Source organism: Caretta caretta, chromosome 2 (assembly GCF_965140235.1).
Source record: "Caretta caretta isolate rCarCar2 chromosome 2, rCarCar1.hap1, whole genome shotgun sequence".
Taxonomy (NCBI): Eukaryota; Metazoa; Chordata; order Testudines; family Cheloniidae; genus Caretta; species Caretta caretta.
The window spans coordinates 61606060-61626741 of NC_134207.1; the positions used below are offsets into that span (position 1 = coordinate 61606060).

General features: G+C 42.8%; 1 protein-coding gene across 10 annotated transcripts in view; it reads right to left on the reverse strand.

Moving 5' to 3' along the window:
• CSPP1 (centrosome and spindle pole associated protein 1) overlaps positions 1–16620 on the reverse strand; it is a 179546-nt gene extending 162926 nt beyond the window's left edge. For 9 of the 10 annotated variants that reach the window (XM_048840881.2, XM_048840878.2, XM_048840876.2 and 6 more), the window contains exons 1-4: positions 16530–16620; positions 8906–9070; positions 6157–6268; positions 2547–2643 (exon numbers count right to left, since the gene is read on the reverse strand). In XM_048840881.2, coding sequence (XP_048696838.1) covers positions 2547–2643; positions 6157–6258 — 199 coding nt within the window. In that variant the 5' untranslated portion in view covers positions 6259–6268; positions 8906–9070; positions 16530–16620. The remainder of the gene's footprint in view (positions 1–2546; positions 2644–6156; positions 6269–8905; positions 9071–16529) is intronic. The other variant, XM_048840871.2, reaches the window with a different exon arrangement.
• Between the last annotated feature and the right edge of the window lie 4062 nt (positions 16621–20682).

Here is a 20682-nt window from a genome sequence, read left to right on the forward strand (position 1 = left end):
TAAAATCCTCAGAGCAAGGGCCTGTCTTAAGTGTTTTCTGTTAAGCGTCTAGTACACCTGTGAGCATTACAAAAGCACTTATATTCTGAACACAGGAGTGAAATAAGAGTACTGCTCTTGCATCTACAATACACTTTAAAAACATCAATCCTCACAACACCTTTGAGATGAAGGTAAGTATCACTAACCTCATTTTATGGATTGGAAAACTGAGGGAGAGAGAGGTGAAGTGATTTCCAAAGCCACAAAATAGAGTTGGTGCTATAGCCAGGATTAGAAATACACATTCATATAATACATGGTATTTGAAATATACACCCATTACTTTTCAATACTAAATATAGGTTTCATTTAGGGAACTTAACTTACCTTTAGAAATTAACAAGACCAGTTTACCTGGTTACATCTGGCACTACCTCCTTTACCATCATCTTGACAGATACCTATGCCCTGATGCCTCCACTGCACGTTACACTGTGGTGGCCCTAAAGAGTAGAACTCATTCCACATGGATCTCCTCCCAAGTTCATAAGCCCATACTTTTAAAAAATCCCTTTATCTAGGTGGTTTTGGTACTATATGCCATAAAGTTTTAATTGTTTACCCATTTAAATCATTGCCATTATTAATTATTTCTGCAACACCATGAAAAGGGGCACTTCAGAAATATTATTTATTTCATCTTGAAATTAAAAATATCCTTGGGACTTTTTGGTCTTATCAAGTCCTTACATTCTTTAAAAACACACACCGAAATTTCCACTGACAGCAGTGCCATCTGCTGTTTCAGCTGACATTATTAACATGCATCACTGAATAAGAACTTTTCTCTCTCTATTTTAAAGAAGCAATTTTACATCTGATTTTACTCAAACAAAAATTAGAAAATGCTAATGGCAGCATTATTGTTTCCCTGAAAGGAGGTGAAGAAAGGACATCTCCACATTCTTGACAGGGGTTTGAGGGTGTCCTCCAACTTTCCATGCTTATTCACAGTCTAAATCTCTCAGCCCATCTGATGTTGTATTTACAGGAGAGTGCACAGCACAAACCATCAGTGCCACTAGGCCCAGTTCACAATTCAGTTACAACCATGTTTTTGTAACCAATTTGTGACACTTCCTTGACCACAATTTACAACAAACATGGTTTGAGTTTTGACCATTCTTCAGCTTTTTTCTTTCAAAGTAGTGGGTGAACAATTGTAATTGTAATGTAGTACCCAACATACTGCCTAACCTTGTTTGTTACATTCTGGGGTAACCAGAGCAGCTGCTATGTAGCACTTCAGCAAGTGATAGGACTGTCCAAAAGAAAAACACAAAGAGCAACATCAGCAGCACAGATGGCAATGTACTTTGAGATCTCTTACCACAGGCAAGGTTAGGGGGTCCATACACAATGCAAAAAGAAAGTGTTCTGAACCAATCTCAGAAACACAGTCACATGCAAAATAAGGCATCTGGCAAGGGTGAAACTGTTAGCTGCAATGTTTAGTAACTTAGTGTTAACCCGATGGTGTGCACACACAAACCATAGCCAAAATTTTCACACTCAACTGCCCAAATGTAAGCTTTTACACAAATAGCCTGATATTTCAAAGATGATGAACATCCTTAGCTGTCATTATCTTCAATTAAAGTTGTAGGCACCTGACACCTTTGAGAATCAAGCCGTTTATTTAAGAGCCTACATATTGACTTAAGAGCAGTTTGAAAGTCCCCCAAATTTGAAAGTCTTGTCCCATGTTTAAAGTTAACCATGTTACTAACTGGTTACAAAGTTAAAATTGTAATGTGGAAAGGGCATAATTGATCGTGGTAGGCTGGGGGGCAGTTATTTAAATAACATGAGGTATTGCTTGCTCCCAGAAATTCAACGTTTCCTTTGTTAGCAGTCCTTGCCAACCCAAAGAGTGAAACACTGTAGTTCCAAGTCTGACATACGTCTAGATGACCTTTGCCTTGTTAGGCTTCTCAGGAGATTTAGTCTATTTGTTTGAGTTCCTATCAGCCATGCCATGGTGACAGGACAAAACCTTATCCCAAGAGGCTGACCGAAAAAGCATCTTGTTTCTCTAGCTCCAAGCACAGATGCAGAACTTCCGGCAGGAAGCTGAAGGGGCGATCCACCTGAAATGCTATCCCAATATACAGTTTTCTTCCAGCAACCCGGAAAACAATAAAGACAGACACAAACCCTCTCTCAAAGTCTGGCAAATGGACATTAGCTCAAGACACAAAAAGAGCTCTGTGTAAGCTTGAAAATTTGTCACTCTCACCAACAGAAGTTGACCCAATAAAAGATATTACTTCACCAGCTTGTTTCTATAAAAAAAACTGAGTTAACCTTAACTTTGCGGACAAATGCAACCTCAAAAAACTCAAGATGTTTAAAAGGATATAAACACTAAGTCCCTGAATTATTGTGATGCTCCTATAATTAAGAGTCCAAAGAATTCATTTTTTCTAAGTTGTGCAAAGATCTCTAAGATAGCACTTCACTATCTACACCTAAAAATGATATGTATTAAAGACATATCATACCTAGAAAATAGTTCTGTTGACTGTTTGGTGGTATATTTTCTTTAGCCATAGAGATTAACACTTTGCTGGTCTCAGAAAGCTTCTCTGCACCTTTGCTCTGAAAAGAAAAAAATGTATGTCTTTGCAAGAATAGATAAGGGAAATAGCCATAACATACTTGAAATAACATTATTTAACTTTTGACTGCAAAAAAGGGTTTTGGTTATTTAATACATTTAATAGACAGTATATTTCACGGATATTAAAAAGTAGCTCTGAACAGCAGTTAGGCACTAACTTTAGGGGAGGCAAAGATGAAAGCCTGCCTCCTCTCAGCACCCTGAAAATGAAGCTATTATAGAAAATCACGGGTACATAGTCATGCAAGAAAACACGAGGACCATGCAAGAGACACCAGGAAGAGGGAATAAGATTATAATGGGTGAAACAAGAAATAGGAAACACAGCAAAGAGACAAATTGAAGAGTGGCACAGGACAGCAGGCAGGGGAAGGGGAGGAATAAATACAGGATTGGTGAACTGCAAAAAAAGCGTATTCTAGAAGCAGGAACTCTAACTAACCTTCCCCCACCATCCCAGAAAAAGAGTCCCAGGTTAGGCGAACAGGAACCTAAAAATCAACTGCAGGCAGGATAATGGGATGCATGAGATGGAAAGGAAAGTTTAATTAGAAGTAATCTACTTAACTTTAAAGTAGGGCTTGTGTTTGAGGTTCATTGGCTACCAATTCAATAAGCACCAAAAATTATTAGACTTGGTAACTGAAAGACAGTCAACAGCCCCACCCCAAACTAATTTTTGCATCCCCCTTTGAAAGTGAAAAGCAATGAATTCCCTCCATTTGAAATATTGCTTGAGTGAAGTGAGAGACAAACCCCTCCCACAAAGACTAAATTAAATCTTTGTCTCAGAACATGATTTGAGACACATTTAGCCAAGCATATTCGTTCAAGACTGCAGTCAATTAGTATTGAAATTTATCATGCTGATGTGTGGATTATTTCCGAGTGTTCTGCAGACAGTAGCTGTAACCTGTGTATTTGTAATTAAATACTACTAATTAACAAAATGGAAGACTCTCTCTGATCACACATGTCATTTTGGACAATAAAAGTGCTTATAAACATTTTGAAATTTTACTTCAATTTCAACACTGCAATACTTGGGTTGGCAACATCCATAATGGAATGTTTATTTGTGAACAAAACAATCTCCAAACATACCCAAACCACAACCCACCCCCAAACATCTGACCAGATATGTTTTGCAGTGTGCCCTAGATATCAATATGCAGACTAGGTAGGATAGCAAATTCCAAAGTCTCAACCTGACTCAGAGGAAGTCTTACCAGCAACTCTTTCTCTTACATACTGAAGAAGGTAGGCAAGTCCCCAAGCCAGTTAGGGCTTTATAGGTCGGAACCAACAGGTGCACACATACAATGCTGACTAACCAAAACCTTCTCTTCATCAAGGGCATGATTCAGGATAGCTAGGACAGAGTCATAGAAATCATAGGAAAGCATAAAACTTTCTCCATGTAAGTACTCCCATTACTGAGCAAATTAAGGTGATCTGCAAGATTATCAGATCTTTATAGCTTTAGAATTAGGTGCATAGCACTCAAACAGGGCCAGGGGTATGCCAGCCCAAGTTTTTAAAGAGAACCTTCTTCCATATGTAGCCCCAGTCTCAAATCACATTATAAGCACCAGTGAAAAGCTAGCAAAGTTGTCAACAGGGGTAAGGCAAGTCTTTAGTTTTCTGACCCTTTCCAAAATATTAAGAACATAAGAACGGCCATACTGGGTCTACCAAAGGTCCATCAAACCCAGCATCCTGTCCTCTGACAGTGGCCAATGGCAGGTGCCCCGGGGGAATGAACAGACAGGTTATCATCAAATCATCCATGCCCTGTCACCCAATCTCAGCTTCTGGCAAACAGAGGCTAGGGACACCATTCCTGCCCATCCTGGCTAATAGCCATTGATGGACCTATCTTCCATGAATCTATCTAGTTCCCTTTTGAACCCCGCTATAGTATTGGCCTTCACAACACCCTCTGGCAAGGAGTTCCAGAGGTTGACAGTGCCTTGCGTGAAAAAATACTTTCTTGTGTTTGTTTTAAACCTGCTACCTATTAATTTCATTTGGTGGCTCCTTGTTCTTGTATTATGAGAAGAAGTAAATAACACTTCCTTATTTACTTTCTCTATACCAGTCATGATTTTAATAGACCTCTATCATATCCCCCCTTAGTCGCCTCTTTTCTAAGCTGAAAAGTCCCAGTCTTATTAATCTCTCCTCATACGGAAGCCGTTCTATACCCCTAATCATTTTTGTAGCCCTTTTCTGAACCTTTTCCAATTCCAATACATCTTTTTTGACATGGGGCGACCACATCTGCACACAGTATTCAAGATGTGGGGGTACCATGGATTCATATAGAAGCAATATGATATTTTCTGTCTTATTATCTATCTCTTTCTTGATGATTCCCAAATCCCTTTCTTGATGATTGTATGTGTTTGGAAACTTTTGAGCAATATTGGTGGAAAAACATATTTATTGGACATCCTCCCATAGGTACCTGCATGTTCCAGCTCATATCATCATTCAGATGCATTTCTAACAATGAATTCAGCCCTACTCTTGCAAACACATGCATGTGCATAATTTTACTCATGTGAGAAGGCCCACTGATGTCAATGAGACTACTCATGTCAGTAAAGTTATGCACATGTTTACATATTTGCAAGACTGGGGACTTTATCAGTACTTTTTACAAGAAAAAATACTTTTGATACCTCATGGAGTCTCGATGCTGCAATGCTAAATACAACTTCTTGACAACACAGGGGGGTTTCTCTATTTTGAAATAATTCTGAAGTATTGTTTAAGTGAAAAGTTTTTGAATAAATAGTGACAATCCCTGATTATGATAATCTGTACAAAAATAAAACAGTAAATAAATTTCACATGGCAAAAACACTAAGAAAATTTACCTATGACTATATTTTTTAAATAGAGCAAAAAAAATTTGACATTGTTTAGTGTGGTTCTAAATAAACAGCAAATACCTGAGACACAAAATACTCAAAAATATATCATAGTAATAATGAAGAAACTATCAAGTTAAAAATTTAATATTTTTAGTGTTATTACCTGTGGTCTGAATAGTACCTTACTGAACTGACCATTAAAAATTATTTATTTACTTATTTGTTCATTCTATTTGTATTGTTTATTTTTTGTATTCTTTAAGCTTGGATAATGAAAGCAGACATTCATTTCAAGGCAATTTTACTTTGAGGTTCTGATGTATGAGGGCAATACTTGGGTTGGCTTCCATTCGAATTTATAAGTTTTATACTGGTCTTCACATTTGTGAATATTTATTTAAAAGTTAAATGTGGTGGCAAATTTGATTTGACAGTGTCCCTATAAGCACAGATGTAAAATAATTTCTAATGGGTCTTTCTCCAACAGGTAACTCAGTAATACAATACCTTTATAAAGAAGAAACTCTTATCAGTACAATAGAAGCAAACTTAAACCAAGATTCCAACAATAAAAGCGTTTGAAATAGGAAAATAATGTAGTAGTCTTACCCTTATCTCCATATAAGGAGGATCATTTTCAAGTTCTGCTTTGTCTTGTGCCAACTTGGCCTTTTGATCTTCAATAAACTGGTCTAAATCATTTGCCATCATTTCTTCAATTCTAGGAAAGATACATATCATTGTACTAATATGGTTCCTCTTCAGTATAGGCAGAAATATACGCTCAGTTAAACTATTAATAGCCTTAATCAACTCAAGTTTAGTCATCAAATTATTGCATCGATATGCCTAAGAGGTGCAAACGTTAAAAAATTGTAAAAGACAACCTCCGCCCTAGAGATATCTGATCTAAAACGTTGCAGCCTTTGAAATTTCTCTTCAGAGAGAAATTAAGATTCCAAAAGACAGTCCCAATAATTTTTCAAATATAGATTATTCTATTCTCTTTTAAAAGATTTTTCTTTAACAAAATAATTTAATCCAGTAAGAGAACAATAATGAGCAGCTCCTAAATATGACAGATTTTCAACTGCTAAAATCGCTGAAAAGAATATTTAGCACTGATTAGTTTAGCAGTTTAAATTGGGAATTAGGTCAGAGGAATGCCATGTCCTCCCACATTTTCCACCTATAGGAGGAGGGGAGAAAAACATCAAGATTACTAGTCAAAATAATGCAAAGGAGAAGGGAAAGAGACCCATTATAGAGCCTATAGTTGATATGATGCATTATAATTGTATTGTGTTCCAATAACTGATTATTTTATGAGTAATGAAACTCCAGTTCACTGTTGTTGCTTTAAACCTCAATCCTGCAATCACTTACACACGCTTAACTTCAAGCACATGCATAAATGTTTTCACGTTTGGGACCTTAATATGATCGATAAGCAAAGTGCCCAACTTTTTTAAATGTTGTTACTAGTTTTGCAGAAATAGCTTTATAACTTAATACCCTATAAACCCTGATTCCCAACAAAGTCAGTGGAACTACTTGCATGAGTAAAGGTTAGCAGGAATTTCACCTCAAGTGCAGTTTATTAATTGGCTCCCTTTTCATACTTTGCTTTTATTTAGATATCATAAAATTATAAAAGTTTTGTAGATCAAGAGAAGGCTTCCAATTATTTCCCCACACACACCCCCAGTGTCTGTCTTGTCAATTTAGTTGTTAGCACCTCAGAGCAGGGACCTTCTTTGACTTCATGTTAGTACAATGTCTATTTAGTACATAGCAGCCCTGATCTCAGTTGGGGCCTCTAAGCAGGGGTGCTGGAACATGTTTTATAGTGGGTGTGCTGAGAGCCATTGAACCAAACTGTAAACCCTGTATATAATGGACAGCATTTCAAGCCAGGGGGTGTGGCAGCACCCCCCACCTCTAGTTCCAGCATCTATGCCTCTAAGTAGTATCAAAATACAAATTCAAATAGGTCAAATTCATGACAGTGAAGTTACAGGTGAGATGAGTTTGGCCCAATAGTTAGAAGTTAGTAAATTCTTCAATATGATGTTTAAATGACATTCTATCTAAATAAAAGCAGAGTATGAAAAGAATGACAATGAACTGCATACAAGGCTAAATCCTGCTAATCTTTATTTATGCGAGTAGTTCCACTGTGTTGGGAGTAAGGGTTTATAAGGTTAAGTCTATAAAGAGTACACATAAATGGTACTTCAAACTAAAGTGATAATTACAATCCCAAATCCTTCAACCATTATTCATGTGTTTAATTATAATCACTTTAGTAGCCCCTTTGAAGTCAAAGGAGCTACTTAAGGGAGTAAAATTAAGCACATGGGTAAGTGTTTGCAGTATCTGGGCCTAAGTATAAATTGCACAGAATTCACTTTGTAAGCTTACTGTTGAAACTATACTAGCAGAGACATAAAATGAACATACCCCCTTTCCCACAGTCAACAGGGGGATGTAAGCAGTGCTCTGAAGGAAGAATGGGGGATATGAGAGTGCATGCGCTCCAAGAAAGCGACTGCCCCCTCAGGTCCGCCATCCACCATCTTCCCACTGGCTGGGGATAGGAGACCAGATTAGCTGCTTTGCTCTCTCACCCTATCCATCCCCATACCTAGAATCAAAAGTGAGCTGAAACCTAGTGGTGGGCCTAAGCAGGTCCACCCCAAAGTACTTGTGACAAAGTGGGAGCTCTTTAACCCCACACTGCACCCAATTAAATGCCTGGAATGTCAGAACGGGTAAAGGAGATACAGCACCCCTTCCCAGTGTTAAATTAATAAAGTTGTGACCTTCCACTTAAATCCATCCCACATGCAGAGCACTACAAATCTGCGGATATCTGCTTTATAAGGAAAGAAAGAAATCACTGCAAAAAAATGAAATGTATGTGCAGTGTGATGTGATAGCAAATAAATATTGACTCCTGAGTTACAGTAAAATCTTAGGAAAAAGCAATTGCATTGAATATATAATGTTATTCTTGTAAAAATATTAGGCGGTTCTCGTAAAGGAGGCAGTCCTGGGACAGCCCAGTTGTCTTTCTACTGATATAGGTCAATCAATTCTGAAAATAAATTCCGCATCTGATTGTCCTAAATCCTTAATCTCATTAGTTTTGCATACTGATAAAGTCAAAGGATAAAAGTAGCATGAAGAGAACACATGTTCCCAGCCACATACTTATATTATATTCAGCCTTGCAACACTACAGAAGGATCACTGAATCACAAAAGTTATTTTGAATGGAAAAAGTAATCTTTCATGGTAAGCACCCTACTATTCCATGTTTGCTCACATCAGCTATCTATTGCAGCATACTCACCTGCAAGAATACCAACGCAGTGCCAGTCATGCACCAAAAGAAGTCTCATTCGACTGTGGCAATTGAATTTCTGACCTTCACTTAGATTAGCATATATAAATACTGGGATTGTTTCCAAAAGAGTTCTGTTTCAAGTAACAGCACAATAGTATGATGATGCCAAACCTGGTTCAAGAGATTTTAAAAATTGGTAAGTGGATGTTGGTAAGCTCTAATACAGATAATATGAACACACTAATTTTTTTTTTACTTTCTAGCAGAGACTGCTGAAAAGCATCATGAAGAATTACAAAACAAAGATAAGGTATCTATTCAGTATTCAACTGAAAGTGAAGAAAGCTCAAACTCCACCCTGAGTAAAACAAATTAATCAAACATACTAGCATTGTTGATTCAGGATGCCATCTTTCACGTGGCTAAAAAGGCAAGGAAGGCTGACAGAATTTGGCTGGGGAAATAATTAGATGTTTTATACCTCACTCCTTTTTCCTTGGTAGACCTTTTTAAAAATGTGCATGAATTCATAAGCCCTGTGAAAGAAACACGAGAGCCAACTGCCAAACAAATTATTAGAAAGGATTTGTTATACAGGAAAAAAAAAGGGTGCAAGGAGAGAGAAAAGGGGAAGAATAGGAGAAAACATGAAGTTTACTTGTACTTCAAAAGCAAACGATTAACATTTTGAGGGTTGTTGTATACATTGGTTCAGAAAATATATTTGCTTAATAAAAATGTGAATGATTTATTTCTATTCAATTTTGTGATCTATAGTAGCAGCTTAAGAGGTCATCTCATTTTTAATAGTTTCTGGTTTTTTAGTTCAAAACCACAGAAAAAGCACCCAATTTCATTTTTTCAGCATTCAATTTTTTTTTCCAAGAAAAATTTAGAAACTAGCCAAAAGATATCAAAGTAAATTACTTTCTGAACAGGGATGCTGTGAGGATTAAAGGGACATCCTCAACATGCAAATCATACTTTCATCTGAAAATGTTTCTTCTAGAATTATAAATAACCCCTTAGGCCCCAATCCTGCAAAGAATTTTGTGGGTGTTAAACCCCTAAAATCATACGGAGCTCCATTAACCTCAGTTGGGCTCCATGTGGTTTACAGAGATCCCCAAATAGAGCTTATTCTGGTATTAGGACCACAAATTACTATAATTCACATATACTAGAGAAAAAAAAATCTTTTTTTTTCCCATTTAATTTGTGCATTTGACAGCACTTTGTGTATCACCATTTTCACTGTTTTGTTGACCACACACACACACACTTTTCTAGACCCTTCAGGAAGGTTATTACTAGTAAAAGCAGCAGAGCCGAAAATGAAGCAGCAGCAATCACCAGGCAGCTGTGTGCAGAGCAAAAGGCAGAGCCGGGAGATTGGGATCTGAGCATACTTGGTGGTGTTGCTCTCAGGCCCAACCAAAAACCCTTCTAAACATAAACCAGGGAAGAAGAAAAACCTGTAACAATTTTTAAAGGAATATTTTAAAATATATTTCAGAAGATAGTATTTAAAGGATACTCTTATAAAAATGATTTTCTGATAGCATACACCTATGCCTCTCAGATATATCAGCTAGAGTGTTTCCCTTCTTGATTATTTTCTTGTTCTCTGCTCTATGTTATGCTTTATATATCTCTAAATTGCACTCCACTAGTTGACTCTTTAATTATCATTAGGTATCACTTATGCAAATTTCCTTTTTTAGATGTTAACATGTTTTGCTCTTTGGTAAACTAAATGTTACGCTGAGTTACGTTTTTTTAGCACTTCAGAGAAGCATTGCACTATATAAGTGTTAAGTATTATGTTAAGTGCTGCTATGTTTAGTTATCGACTAAAAAAAACGTAACTCAGTGTAACATTTAGTTTACCGAAGAGCAAAACATGTTAACATCTAAAAAAGGAAATTTGCATAAGTGATACCTAATGATAATTACAGAGTCAACTAGTGGAGTGCAATTTAGAGATATATAAAGCATGACACAGAGCAGAGAAAAGAAAATAATCAAGAAGGGAAACACTCTTGCTGATTTTCCTTCTAACAGCTAAGCAGCTAAGGTCCCAACCCTCCAATCTGATCCTAATTTTACTTAAGTAGTCCTACTGATTTCAGTAGGACTACACATTAAAATTAAGCATGGGCACACATCTATGCAGGACTGGTGCCTAAACGTGATTCACTATACTAAGGGCTTGGCTACACTTGTGAGTTATAGCGTAATAAAGGAGCCCCGGGAGCCCTACCTCACTACCTGTCCACACTGGCAAGGCATGTAGAGCGCTCGGTCTTTGCGGCTACAGCGCTGCTGGTACTCCACCTCGGTGGATGGAATAATGTTTGCTGCACCACTGCTGGAGCACCGCAGCACCAGTGTGGATGCCCTGGTCTGTTATTGCACTGTGATCGGCCTCCAGAAGTATTCCACAATGCCTGTTCTAGCCACTCTGGTCATCACTTTGAACTCTACTGCCCTGCCCTCAGGTGACCAACCGTCAGACCCGCCTTTTAAATTCTCTGGGAATTTTGAAAATCCCCTTCCTGTTGGCTCAGCCAGGCATGGAGTGCTCTCAGCAAATCTTTCCAGATGACCATGCCTCCATGCACCAGGCAAGCACCCGTATGGAGCAATGGCAAGGTGCTGGACCTCATCAGTGTTTGGGGGGGAGGAAGCTGTCCAGTCTCAGCTGCGCTCCAGCTGCAGGAATTATGATATCTTCAGGCAGATATCAAGGGCCATGCTGGAGAGGGGCCATGACCGGGACGCACTGAAGTGCAGGGTTAAAGTGAAGGAGCTGCAGTATGCCTACCGCAAAGCCCAAGAGGCAAACAGCCGCTCCGGTGCTGCCCCCGCGACCTGCCGTTTTTACAAAGAGCTGGACACGATACCTAGGGGCGACCCCACCTCCATGGCGAGTACCACCATAGACACCTCAGAGGCCAGTGCAACAAGGCAGGAGAAGGAGGAGGAGCAGCAAAGCAGGAGTGAGGGTGCTCTGGTGGAGGAAGATACCCCAGAATCCCTAGACGCATGCAGCCAGGAGCTGTTCTCAAGCCAGAAGGAAGGTAGCCAGTCGTGGCGGCCGGCACTTGAGGAAGGACAAACACCAGAGGAGGTTCCCGATAACCGGCTTTTATTTTGGGAAAGAAATTATTCAGTGTGGGCTCTTGGGACGAGGAGGGTTAGGGCTGCATGCATACCTAGATGCGGAATAGGGCATTGATATGCTCTCTCACATCACGGTAATCAGCCTCAGTGATCCCTTCAAAGGTCTCAGCCAGAACTTGGGCAATGCACTTGCCCAGGTTTTTTGGCAGAGCCACTGTTGTCCTCATCCCAGTAAGGCTAACTTGTCCGCGGCACTGTGCCGTGAGGAGCAGGGGGACCATTGTTGCACACAGGCAAGCTGCATATGGGCCAGGGCGGAAGCCGCATTGCAGTAGAAGACCCTCCCTTGTTTCCCTGGTCACCCTCAGCAGCGAAAATGTGGGGACAGTGTTCAGTACATGGGCCCCCTGGCGAAGTTGGCTCTCCGCAAGACACAGAAACCCAGAGGACAGTACAGCCATGAAACAATCAGTCACACTTGACCCTGTGTTTACTCACCATTTTAGGGCTCCCGTGGGTTATGTGCGCTCGCTTTGGGACAGGCAAATTATGCTACTGTGATTGCCCTTGAGTACGGGGAAATCATTGCTCTGTCTGGTGTGAACAATGCTGCCTCTGTTAAGTGTTGTATTTTGCCTTTACAGATGCAACCTTGAGATCTCAGCCAACCGTTTTATCAATGGCCGAGAGGCTGCAAAGAATCAGGAAGAGGCCACGTAGAAGCAAAGAGGACATGCTGCATGAAGTCATGCAGCATTCAATTAATTAAAATAAAAAAGTGCAGGAGCAGTGGGAAAGTGAAAGGAGGGTCCGCCAGCTCAATGCGGATCGTCAGCACCAAAGCACAGAGCAGCTGATAAGCATCATGGAGCGCCAAGCAGACTCGATCCAGGCACTCGTAGCCATGCAGGCGGAGCACTACCGCGCCTGCCCCCAACTCCCCCAACAGCCTTTGTCCCAAAACTCCTTCCCTTCTGCCACCATGTCACCTCCAAACCACTTTCCCCAACATCCGGGTTCTTACCGCCACCAGCTGCCTCCAACACCTGTAGCTTCACCACCCAGCCCTGAAAACTACTACCCTTACCCACTGCACTCAACCCTCATCACCATGCAGCATAGCCATCCTGAAGTGCAGCATGCATTGCACAGCACTCCAGACAGGACATACGCAAATCTGTGATTGTACCGTTCCCCATCCCACCCCACCCCATCCTACCCCCTTGCCCTTGGTGTTTCCCAAGCAGTTGTGTTGTGTTTCTTTTCAATAAATTGATTTTTTGGCTTTGAAAACATTCTTTATTATTGCATAACATAAAAGAAACCTTTGCCCAGGAAAGCAAGCACTGCAAGTCAGTGTATCATAGGTAGCAAACACAGATTCCTACCGCACTTCACTCCCGTGCAGGGAACCACCCCAGACATTACTGTTGGCTTTCAGCCTCAAATTGCTCCCTTAAGACATCCCTAATCCTTGCAGCCCCACGCTGGGCCCCTCTAATAGCCCTGCTCTCTGGCTGTTCAAATTCAACCTCCAGGTGCTGAACCTCCGAATTCCATGCATGAGTGAATCTTTCACCCTTCCCTTCACAAATGTTATGGAGGGTGCAGCGCGCGGATATAACCATGGGGATGCTGTCATTGGCCAGGTCCAGCTTCCCATACAGAGAGTTCCAGTGACCCTTTAAACGGCCAAAAGCACACTCCACAGTCATTCTGCACTGGCTCAGCCTGTTGTTGAACAGCTCCTTGCTGCTGTCAAGGCTCCCTATGTAGGGTTTCATGAGCCACAGCATCAAAGGGTAAGCGGGATCTCCAAGGATCACAATGGGCATTTCGACTTCCCTTACGGTGATCTTCTGGTCTGGGGAAAAAGTCCCAACTTGCAGCTTCCTGAACAGGCCAGTGTTACGAAAGATGCATGCGTCGTGCACCTTTCTGGGCCAGCCTGCATTAATGTCAATGAAATGCCCACGGTGATCCACAAGCGCTTGAGAACCACAGAGAAATAGCCTTTCCGATTAACGTACTCAGAAGCTAGGTGGGCTGGTGCCAGAATTGGAACGCCCGTCCCATCTATCGCCTCTCCGCAGTTAGGAAAACCCATTTGTGTAAAGCCAGCCACAATGTCATGCACGTTACCCGGAGTCACGGTTCTTCTGAGCAGGATGCGATTAATGGCCCTGCAAACTTGCATCAACACGATGCCAACGGTCGACTTCCCCACTCCAAACTGGTTAGCGACCAATTGGTAGCTGTCTGGAGTTGCCAGCTTCCAGATTGCAATAGCCACCCACTTCTCCACCATCAGGGCACCTCTCAATCTCGTGTCCTCGCACCGCAGGGTGGGGGCAAGCTCCTCACACAGTCCCATGAAAGTGGTTTTTCTCATCCGAAAATTCTGCAGCCACTTCTCGTCATCCCAGACTTGCATGACGATGTGATCCCACCATTCAGTGCTTGTTTCCCAAGCCCAAAAGCAGCGTTCCACGGTGGTGAGCATGTCCGTGAATGCCACAAGCAAACTTGTGTTATTTGCATTACTTGAGTCAATATCGTCGTCAGAGTCCTCACTGTCACTTTGCATCTTAAGGAAGAACTCGACTGCCAAACGTGACGTGCTGGTGAGACTCGTCAGCACATTTCTCAGCAGTTTGGGCTCCATTCCCGCAGACCAAAAGGGAAGACAGAGTGCGCAGAACAAAAACTGTTGAAAGATGGCACCAAATGCGGACAGAAGCAAAGAGAATGTTGGGGTGCGAACCGACGCATCACGGGATGTTGAGACAGGATGCCCCGCATTCCCCTCCCCCTTCCCACAAGCCACAGCGCCAGAATGGGAAGAGGTGCTCTGTGGGATAGCTGCCCACAATGCACCACTCCCAATGCCGTTGTAAGTGCCACAAATGTGGCCACGCCAATGCACTTGCAGCTGTCAGTGTGACAGACTGCAGCGCTTTCCCTACTGCGCTGTACGAAGGCGGGTTTAACTCACAGCGCTCTACATCTGCAAGTGTAGCCATACCTTAAGATGTTGTGAAGGCACCTACATGTACACTGTGTCTATTTTATTGTTTATGTGAAGAAGAGTCTCTCCAACATGTTCCCTCTCTCTTTCTCCCCCCCCCACATCACTCTTCTCCAAATCCATGCCAGACTTCAAAGGAAGAAAACTGATCAGCAAAATCCAAGCTGATCTCTTGCATTTCTATTTATGTATACAATACTGCCACTAGTACAGTACTGCAAGAAGAATGCTGCTATGAGAAAAGAACACACAATCACAAGTCCCATCAACTCTATTGTAACATCCCCAAGAGGATTGGGGGAGGGGGGGCGGAGAACAGATACATTTAAAGAAAAGAAAAAAAACATGTTTACCACAATTTGATGCCACATTTAGTCACTGCATTTACAGATTACACAGCCACAGAGCTGTTATATTAAAAAGTTATTTTAAATGTTTCAACAATACTTCCTGTTTTTTTCAAAACGGTCAGCACTTGCCTCCCCACTATCCCTTTGAACAGTAATAAGAATAGCCTCTTCTTTCTGCAGCTCTTCCCATCAGTAAGGTGCTTCCTGCTGGACCTTTTCCCTCCAATTCTCCACTTCTTTTCAAATCTCATCTGAAAATCACTGTTTCCCCCTTTGCCCATATCGCTTAATTTCCCTCTCCCACTGCTACTATATAACTCTGTAAAGCAGTTCAAGATAGGTTTGTATGAAAGGTGCTACCAAAATAAATGTGTATTATACAGCTTTAGATTGATTGTCGTATTGCAAACGAACCCAAAGTTAAATAAATACTTTTAAACAGATGCATGACAGAGTGTCCTACGGGAGATACGGAAGATTAAAATGCCTGGTTATTAAACCACAGAGATACAAATTGCGAAAAACCGGCACAGTGTATTAGCGCGGTAAGGGGACAGGCCTAAGCCGGGCTCCGGGGTGAAGCCTGGGGACAGATAAAGCACAGCCCCGCGCAGAGCCAGGGGAGAGCGGCCCGGAGCCAGGACACGCTCCTCGCACACAGAGCGGCGGCCGCGGGCTCTGCCTCTTTAAGACGCTACTCAGCGTTGTTAGGCAACCACGTTACAACAAAAACTGCGGCGGCTTCAGCCTGGGCCTAGCGAGGCCGCTCTCACGCGCACCCCAGCACCGTCCCCCTCCCCCTCCCACGGAGCGGCACAGACACCACCCCTACCCCCGCCGGAGGGGCGCAGGCTGCCCCGTGCCCCACAGCGGGGCACAGACCCCCAGTGGAGCTCGCCTCTCCCGTCCCGGGGCAGTTCGCGGCGGGGGGCCGCAGCCCCAGACACAAGGCAGCCCCCTTGGAGACCAGACCGCCCGCCCCAGGAGGCAGGTGACGGGCCAGAACTGCCCCCCGCGCAGCCCTGGGAGCCGGGGGTCCCTGCGCCCCGCCCCAGGAGCCGCCGTCGGGGCTCCGGGACCGGGACCGCTGTCACGCCCGGAGCCAGCCCGCGGCGGCGTCACTCACCGGCTCGCTCCCGGACCCGCTGGGTTTGCAAACGCCAGCTCCCGCCCCGCCTCTCACACTTTACCGCCTCCCCCGGTGCCCTGCCGCAGCCAGGCCGCGCCTGCGCCACCACGAACAGCGCCCCCTGCTGCGTGGGAGTCGGGGCCGGACTTGCTGAGCGGCTGTGTGGAGCCACGTCTCTCTGCTCAGGGCCAGGGAGCCAGTCGCTACTCCTCGGGAGACCCCTGTACACAGGATCCTCCCTCCCCCCCACAACGCAGAGGACCCCTTCCCTCTCGACCCACATAAATCCCACACAGAGCCAGACAAGGCTACTGCACACAAATACTCCATATAGTGGACCCCTTTCCCCTGCTCCCACACAGTGACCCTGTACCCAGACATCCCATAGAGAGGACCCCTTCCTCCTCCCCCCACATAAATCCCACTCACAGGCATCCCATACACAGAGGACCCCCTCCCCACATACTGTACAGACATCCTATACACAGAGGAGCCCTTCCTGCCAACATACACAAGGATCCCCCACACAGATATTTCATACATACTCCTGGCCTCTTCCCACCACATGCATACAAGTGATTCCTCCCACAGACACCCCATACAGAGGACCCCATCATCCCTCCCCACACAGAGAGAGAGAGAGATCACATACACAGAGAACCCTCCTTTCCCTCACAAATGTAGAGGGCCACACACAGAAGTCCATACCTACTGGGATTCCCCATAGGCATAGAATCTCCCCTCCTCACACAGACTTCATAGACAGAGCGCTCAATCATCAGTAAAATTACTTTAATTTAAAATGAAAGGTATCCCCACAGTGTAAAAGTTGGGAGGAAAATGGTCAGAAAAAAAAAACGTAGCCAGATAGTTTTGTTGGTGACATTGGGCAACATACTAGGTAACTCGGGAGGGTGGAAGGCCACAAGCCCGGAGGAAGCCCCCGCGCGCTAGGCCCAGACAAACCAAACCCTCTCCATTCCGTGAACTTTCTGTAATCATGCCAGACTATGAGGAAACTAGTATAAAAACAGAGACAGAAAGCTGCAAAAACAGTTTAGAGCAGACAGCCTGCTCTCAGAGACAGCCTTCAGACAGCTCCAGCCAGGGTAAGCATATAGATAAGAAAGGAATGTTTTGCAGTAGCTTTCTGCAATACAGGAACAGATACAACCAAATAAGGCAGGGCTTACATAATGCTAATGAGGAAACATCTAATTGGCCGCTTTGGCTGTATTATTGTATAGGGCAATAGGTAATTGGTTGTATATGCTTCTGTAGCTAAGTTAGGAAAAAAGGTATAAATTGTATGATGTAATCTGCAGTCGGGGCTGCAGGATTTGAGGCAGCTGTGTCTCCCTGGGCCTGTTTACAGCTGCAAATAAACTCTCTGCTTCTCCACCCCATTGTGATTATTGGGTGACGCACACCGGGCAACGAACCCCTACTGTTGCTTGCCTTGGGCACTCTGTGCCGGCAACAGTTTGATGGAATATCATCTTTCTGAGAAGTTTGTCCCCATCCAGTACTGGGACAAAACCAGATGGAACCTCACAAGCACCATGTGTACAAGGTCATGTGGGCAGGGGTGGGGTGGTGTACTCTTAAAGATGGCACCCCTCTGTAGTGCTCACCAGTATGGTGGGCCTATGTCATTACAGAAGTACCAGAATGACTGATATTCTTGGAACACCTGAGCAGTCACCTTACTTGGAGCACATCATGGGGAATATGCAGGATGAGCAACTTCATGCACTGGCTGACTGTATTCCAAAAGGTCTTGGAGTCTGGTGATACAAGTCAGGTCTGTCTGCCTGTCATAAATATAAAGGGAAGGGTAAACTAAAATCCCCCCTGGCCAGAGGAAAAATCCGCTCACCTGTAAAAGGTTAAGAAGCTAAAGGTAACCTCGCTGGCACCTGACCAAAATGACCAATGAGGAGACAAGATACTTTCAAAAGCTGGGAGGAGGGAGAGAAACAAAGGGTCTGTGTCTGTCTGTATGCTACTTTTGCCAGGGATAGAACAGGAATGGAGTCTTAGAACTTTAGTAAGTAATCTAGCTAGGTATGTGTTAGATTATGATTTCATTAAATGGCTGAAAAAAGAGTTGTGCTGAATAGAATGACTATTCCTGTCTGTATGTCTTTTTTTGTAACTTAAGGTTTCCCATAGAGAGGGATTCTCTATGTTTTGAATCTAATTACCCTGTAAGGTATCTACCAACCTGATTTTACAGAGGTGATTCCTTTACTTCTATTAAAAGTCTTCTTGTAAGAAAACTAAATGCTTTTTCATTGTTCTAAGATCCAAGGGTTTGGGTCTGTGGTCACCTATGAAAATTGGTGAGGATTTTTACCAAACCTTCCCCAGGAAGTGGGGTGCAAGGGTTGGGAGGATTTTCGGGGGGAAAGATGTGTCCAAACTACGTTTCCCAGTAAACCCAGTTAGAGTTTGGTGGTGGCAGTGGATATTCCAAGGACAAAGGATAAAATTAATTTGTACCTTGGGGAAGTTTTAACCTAAGCTGCTAAAAGTAAGCTTAGGAGGTTTTCATGCAGGTCCCCACATCTGTACCCTAGAGTTCAGAGTGGGGAAGGAACTTTGACACTGCCAATGCACCAAAGGGGACTCCACCACCTGCACACGAAACTATGGATTGTGAAGTAAAAGTTCTGTTGGAAGGTCTTTTTTCCCCCTCAGCGTCTATTACAGACCTGATTTCTGAGACCAGCTTCCAGATCCTGAGGGGGTTCTGGTAAAAGAATGTCAGCTCAGAGTGGGCTTTGGGGCCACCCCTTGGGTGGAAATAAAAGAACTGCCTATTGTATTGGAGCCCTTGGAAGTGGGAGAGGAAGACATGTGACAGCATATTCCATGCTGGACAAAGTCCTCTGGGTAAGGGCTATGTCTATTTGTAAAATGTCATGCACAGCTAGATCCTAATCACACAGTGGGGTCTCTGCACATGGGACTTACTGCTCATGGAAAGCCTGAGTTAATAAAATGGGACATGATGAAAATGCAAATGTCTGTTTGTGAGCATCTGATTGCAGAATCAGAGTCCTACAGTGCATCCGTATAAGGTTCCAATCCTGCTTCTGCATCCACGTGGGAGGACTCCTGTGCCCAGGCAGAGCTCCACTGATTTCTACAGGGTCATTCTGCATTAATTCAGTTACTGGATTGGGGTTTAAGGCTGTAAAATAAAGTTTGACAACAAAATTAAATTTATTTAATGTTATGATTCATGTTACTTATTTCTGTCTCTCATATTTTATGAATTTTTGGGCCCTTGAGATGAGATATAGGAAGGGGAGGGATGGGAGAGTCTCCACTCTCCATGTCATATGGAAACAATATTTGCAGGAGAAGCTCTTTCAGTGTAAAGAGTGGAAGTAGAGAGGCCAATCTGACAAAAAAATATTGACGAAGTTCTCATTCTTGATTTTTACTCCTACTTCCTTTTTTATAACAAACTGCAAGCACAACCCCCCCCCCCATAAATCACAATTGTGAAAACACTGCAATGAGAGTTGATTTACAAATGTTTTGTGATGGGCATAATTTTTCTGTTCATTGTCAGAAAGGTCCGTGATTACTATGCCTCCCCTTCTGCAGTCACATACCTGTGATCATTCTAGAACAGAGATTATTAATAAGATAGTTGTGGATGGGTTATTACCTGCTCTCCTGCTGGTAATAGCTCACCTTATCTGATCACTCTCATTACAGTGTGTATGGTAACACCCATTGTTTCATGTTCTCTGTGTGTATATATATCTTCCCACTGTATTTTTCACTGAATGCATCCGATGAAGTGAGCTGTAGCTCACAAAAGCTTATGCTCAAATAAATTTGTTAGTCTCTAAGGTGCCCCAAGTCCTCCTTTTCTTTTTGCGGATACAGGCTAACACAACTGCTACTCTGATTCCTCCTTCAGTTACTTTCACCCCATGCAAGTTACACCTCTCCAAGCAACTTAAATTCATGGGATAAGTGAAGTCGCTGCATCCCTCAATACTGCCAACTGCACGAGCATTCAAAACTCATGACTTGCTCCCTACAAATCATGAGACTGGCTTAAAAATCATATTTCAAAAAAATTGCGAGGGATTCTCTTATCTTCTGGATTTTGATCCTTTAGGAT